The sequence below is a fragment of the Buceros rhinoceros genome, unplaced genomic scaffold, assembly GCF_000710305.1.
Source record: "Buceros rhinoceros silvestris isolate BGI_N320 unplaced genomic scaffold, ASM71030v1 scaffold767, whole genome shotgun sequence".
Taxonomy (NCBI): Eukaryota; Metazoa; Chordata; class Aves; order Bucerotiformes; family Bucerotidae; genus Buceros; species Buceros rhinoceros.
The window spans coordinates 52,827-58,826 of record NW_010420248.1 but is presented as its reverse complement, the minus strand read 5'-3'; the positions used below and the strand labels follow the sequence as shown (position 1 = coordinate 58,826).

The following is a 6,000-nucleotide window of genomic DNA, read 5'->3' as shown; positions in this document are numbered from 1 at the left end:
ACTCTGAGTTTTCTCACTTTTGTCCTGATTGTCTCCCCCACACCACTGGGGGGCAGTGAGTGAGCAGCTGGGTGGTGCTTAGTTGCCAGCTGAGGTTAAACCACCTCACTAAGGTTTTTGCTCGCAGTATTAATTGAGCCAGCTGTAAATATAAGTTTCTACTGCTCCTCCCAAGCATGATTTATTAAGGATTACAATGATGTAAAAACAGACTACTTGCTGCAGCTCAAATAGCGATATACAAGAAACTTGTATAGTTTTACAGTGTTGTGTCCTCTTTCAACTAGACAAAATAGTATTAGCATAATGTGCCAGACTACCTTTTTACCTTTTTTGAAAAAATTTCTTAAAAAAAAAGTTCACCTTTGAGTGAACAGTTAAAAAAAAAAAAAAAGGAAATGGCATAAAACCCTACTGCGTAGTGAAAACACACACATTGCTAAAAGAATCTCAGAGAGTAAGTAAATTATTTACCTTGGTTGCGATGTCAGCTTTATAACTGTCTTGCGTGGCAAAGAATCTTGGGAAGACTGAACATCATCCTACAAAAGAGCATCTTTGAATTTGGCTTTGAATACATGTAAACATGTAATATATGAGCTTTATCTACTCTATGGTGTTTATGAAGTACAAAACGATGCTAGTGTTCCGTAACACAAGGCTATTTTAGCACATTATGCAGGACAATAGAACCACAAAAAATTTAGAAACTAACTACTTCAGAGTGATAAAAGAAAAAGGCTCACTTTGACCAATTAATTCACTGGGAAACCTTTGCTTTCATTAAATATCTCTTATTAGATGCCATTATTCAGTTGTCACCCCCATGTTTTCACTTTTACATACAAGATACCATAATTGTCAACTTCCTTCAAGTTTTGCAAATACCTATATTTTTATTAACTTTCTCTTGCTATAAATTTACTCTCTGAAATTCTACATTTCTGTATATTCATCACTAGGATCTAGAATTCAGCCTTCTGTTAGACCTTATCTTTACCTTACATTGTACTGAAATAAATTTTTAAAACCCATACTTCAGGATATGACTTTTGTGTGATATATAAGCTACCTGAAGAATTGTTTCACAATACTGATGAGTTCTTATTTTTCACTAGTGTCTCTCTTTTCTTAAATACAATGACTCAGGGATCATTTCCACTGAGAAAAGGCAGTGAACAGCTGTCATTATTGCATTAGTCTTCAAGCAAGCGAGCACCCAAGCTGCCCCTGCACTGCTACATTCTTATTGGTTCATATAATGGTAACAACTACAGACTTTCCAACTCAAGAGAAAGTTTCTCAAAATACTGCAAAACATCCTGAAAATCATGTTTTTCAAATCCAACTATTGCCGCTTATATGAAAGTTTTCTTTCTGCACTCAAATAAATAAGACTAACATACAGGAATGGTGCAATGGTTGCATAGCTTTACTTTTACAGGTTGGATTTCATCCTGTGGGTTGGATCATTCAGGGATCTCTAAGTTTCATCTATTTTTCAGTGCATTATCTTCCAAGTCATTGAGTTTTTATTTGTTTACTACTGTGGAGTCTGTAAATCTCACACACGATGTACAGAGTATTCAGTTATTAGTCGAGAAAACCATGACACTATTGTGTGTAACTAATAATTAAGGATACCAGAAACACAGTGCAAGCAGTGTCATTTTTCTCCCTTTACCACGTCTTGTTTCCAACTTCATTTTTTCTGGCTTCAAAAAGGGCAATTTTCTCCTGGTGGAATCTACTATCTACCGGAATGCTGCTACAGTCTCTTGCTCTGCTTCTTTTACCATGTGTTTCTTGCTTCTTCACCACTCAAAGACAACAGCCATTTTCAATATTAAAGTCTTCACTTGTCTTTCTCAGCTCCTTCAGTCTTTATTCTGAATGCCCATCTCCGAGCAATTCTTGATGTCAGCTTCCATCAGCCACCAAAATACCACAAAGGTATTTTGAAACAAGTGCCTTGCTCAAGGTTTGCAAAAGCTTTTTTTGTAAATATCTTGAGGTTCTCCCATTAGCATTCTACAAATTCCACATTAAAAACCTTTTGTTGTGGTAACCAAAGTACCATCGAAATTTTAGGGAATATCATATGTTGCAGATACTGTATAGTACACAGATAAATTGATCTACTTCTGTAATCATCCTTTTTTTCTGCTTTATACAGGTATAATAAATTAATTGAAACAAGAACTTTCTTCTTCATTTCTGCTTCCACAGTGGTAATAGTGTGTTTGACATAGTATGTTCCTAGGCAATATACGATTTAAAAATTGATTAGTACTTCTACAATCCAGTGGTGTTTTCCAGACTCACAAAGAATAGGAACAGTGAAAGTTTGGCAAAATGATACGTCACAACATCCTCCAATATAATTCAGAGCAGAAGTGAAAACTTCATTCCTTGAATGACTTCAAAATATTCTTACTTTATGAAGGTGCACATTTATTTTCTTAGCCTTTCCAATCAGGAGAAAAATGTCATATTTGTGGCACACACAGCATACACACAGAGATACATATATATAGCATGTACATATATATTAGTACCTAAGTCATAAAACGTATAAAGAACTATTTGAACTTTTTTTTTTAAACTTGTCACTGTAAGAGTAATTCAAAGTATGACATAGCTGGCATACCTAAGACAGCAGCATACATTTCATGTTAATTATGTTAGATATATGATATAATAAAGACCGAATTAATCCAGCTACATTTATGCAAGAAGAAATTAAAGCACCTTGTTTTGCCTCTATTTGAGGTATACGGACTTAGGTAAAATTCTGACTTCTCCCAAACTACTTAAACTGTATTAAAAAAACATAATTCACATTTCATTTTTGGAGAAAAATCAAGAAAGTTAGCTCACCATCTTCAGGAATGGAGTTGATGTGTCATAATTATAAGCACCTTTATCCTTTAGGATAAGAATATGAGCAGAATCAACTATCACTTTCTTCAAGTTCATTATTGAGTGAAAAAGCCTGTTAAAAATTTTCAAGTGCTAGTTAGTTTTCAGTTGTTTTTATTCAATATGATAACATCAAAATTAAAAAATATTAAAGAACTCAAAAGTAAAAAATAAATGTAATTTTAGCATCAACACAGCATGAAATTAAGAACACCTAGTTGCAATGGGTGACCCAACTGCAAAATGTGGAAATATTCTGATTTTCATTATATTCCTCCCTTACATACAGAAAATGAGGTACATCTCCACATTATGGAAGTTATACCCTCAAAATACCAAGTAGTTTTTAAAAATGCTAATCTTAGGAAAGTTTGTGTTTAACAGGTTTTATTTCCAGTAGCTACAGTGAAGACGAGCCTGAAAAACTGGTGACAACGTCAAGCTTGCCTTTAAGCAGAATTAGGAAAAAAAACACCCAACATTATTTCCATTGCTTCAACTGACAAAAGATTTACAACTTCTTAAATATAGAACTGTGGAATTTTATGAGTAAAATGAAAAAAGCCTCTTTTTCACTCTTTCATAATCAAGTGCATTAAGCATGTTTATACCTTGACTATACCTACGCTTTAATTGATAAAAAAATTAAGAAATTTATGGAATTTAAAAACACTTATGAATGCATTAGTTTAAACTGAGAAAGAGGTGTTTAAAACAATAACTTATTTAACACATGCTGTAACATCAACTGTTTACCATCATCTATCTCAATTAATCAAATTTACTAGTGCTTAACATTCCAATATGGAACAATTTTCTGAAGAATGCATAATTAAAGCATATATCTACAGACATACACACACACATATATATCCTACACTCTTCTTTAAAAATGTTCCACGAAGTACCTAGCAGAATAATTTGCCAATACTGAGAAAGCAACTACCCACCAGATATAACATCAATAAACAACGGACATACTAAGTAGAAGATTGGCAACACGGAAAAGATTTCCCACACTGAGGAAAGGTGGTAGACTGCAGAGAGTGGGATTTTCCAAGGAAAGTATGCTTAAATTTCCCTATCTCCTGATCATTGCTTAGCATAGGCAGATGCGTATATATATATATAATATTCTCCTATGCAACAGTCACTGCAGAAAATAGTAGCCCTGTTATTAAAGAAGTCTTGGTATCATGTCTGTCTTGCTTCTTTTGAAGCCTCAGAAATTTTGTTTGGACATGAAGATTCAAAAATGTTTCACAAATGAAGAGCATGGGTAGTCAAATCCGCTCCTCTTGTAAAGCAGCACTATGCTTTCAGTACAGAGAATGTTGCTAGCTCTAGCAAATCTGTATCTCTGAAATAAAATCCTCTGTTTTAAAAAGGCAAAAGGAAATGAAGACTTTAGTTTACATATGTTTATAATAAATTACCTAGTGCCATAATCCACAACTACCCAATCTTTGGATGTTCCTGTAATGGCATCGTGATGCTGAAAGAGTCCAAGGTTCCTCCTAGCTTCTGTAAGCAATTTATAGTTATCCACTGAAGGAAATACACTCGTCATTTCAGATTTACGGGACTGTACCAAAGCCAATGAGTAGAGGATTTCAGCTGCCCTGGAATTGCAGAGAATATTTATACATGTTTAGACAGCAAAAAACAACAAAACATTTTACCTGAAGAATACACAGATGTTTTTACATCTTTCCTCATGCCTAGTTCTGTGAGTTCTTTAAAGCTTGATCTTGTACTTCTTAGTCTCTTTCTAGCTTCAAACAGTTTAAAATCACTGCTGCACTTCATCATCAACTAGTTTTATACCTCATAAGCTTTCTGCAATGCTTCAGTGATGGAAAACAGGGCTTTAAAATAAAAATATGATGGCATAAAGTACCATACCATTTTCACAAATGTGTGGGGTACACAGATCTGATCTTAAAACAATACAGTGCAGATAGACTGCCTTGCAGGAGACATAAAATTTCCATTTCAAAAAGCAACTTATTAAACAAAATTGTAAGAAATACAGTAATCTGTACACTCTAGATAATATCTGTTCTGCCATTTGTACTTTTAAGCAAACTAAATCCTTCTAAAGACTTAGGCACTTATTGCACCTACTCATTATACATTCACCTGAACAGTGAGCACTGGGTTCAGAAAGGCTTAGAGTGAACAGAATGCAGAGACCTTCTATTTCCAATGCAAAAGCCTAGCACTAAAATATTACCATTAGGTTCTCACTAGCCTTATGAGAATCTAGATTTATTTTACCAAAAAAAAAAAACAAAAAACAAACCAAAACCCCAACATCTGACTAAAAAAGACACCTATAGAAATTCTGGGAAACCATCTGTTAACTTTTTTCCCTATCTCCAATTACTGAAATGTTGCAGTTCTCTTTTTGTAAACCGTTTGTAAGTGTTAGATTCCTTCTCAAACTTTATTTGAGCTTAATGAAGGTTTCTCAAGTGTTTGGAAAAAACCAAGGAAATTCAGTTTAATGTTATAAAAAGCAAAAAAGCAAAGTAACATGTTGTTGAAACAAATAAAAATGTAACTTCGAAGCATGTAAATGAAAAAATTTAAAAAGAAAGGAATATACATTAACTTACACATTTACCCAAGCTGTCAGTGTTCAAACTTAAACTAGGTACAAAAAATTTTAAAAACTTTCTCTACATGGGTTTCCAGACTATGTGTTGCTATTAACTGTTAACATGAAAAATACCTTTAGATTCAGTTCCATGTCTTTGTCTTTATACATCACACAGACAACAACTATGTAAAAATTGCAAGTAGCATGTGTCAAACTAAACTGAAAGGTACGCTGTATATATAACAGCTCAATTTATTTTCTTATTGTCAGTATTTGAGAAATAGGGTAAGATTTTGCTCCTACAAGTAACTGCTCAGAGACTACACACAAAACCAAGCGGTTGAAAGTTTAACTACATTTTTAATTACCGGTGTGCGTCAGCTTATTAGCTGTGATTTTCATGTATTGTAGTGCAAATTCCTAAATCTCCTACTTTCATAGAATCATAGAATCCCAGGTTGGACGGGAACTCA

General features: G+C 33.8%; 1 protein-coding gene across 1 annotated transcript in view; it reads right to left on the bottom strand.

Annotated features, from left to right (window-relative positions):
- Positions 1–435: 435 nt before the first annotated feature.
- Positions 436–6,000, bottom strand: part of MAN2A1 (mannosidase, alpha, class 2A, member 1) — a gene marked incomplete at its 3' end in the record, with an annotated part of 46,711 nt that continues 41,146 nt past the window's right edge. Inside the window, 3 exon segments of the mRNA XM_010139221.1 lie at positions 436–542; positions 2,881–2,995; positions 4,359–4,544. Coding sequence (XP_010137523.1) covers positions 436–542; positions 2,881–2,995; positions 4,359–4,544 — 408 coding nt within the window.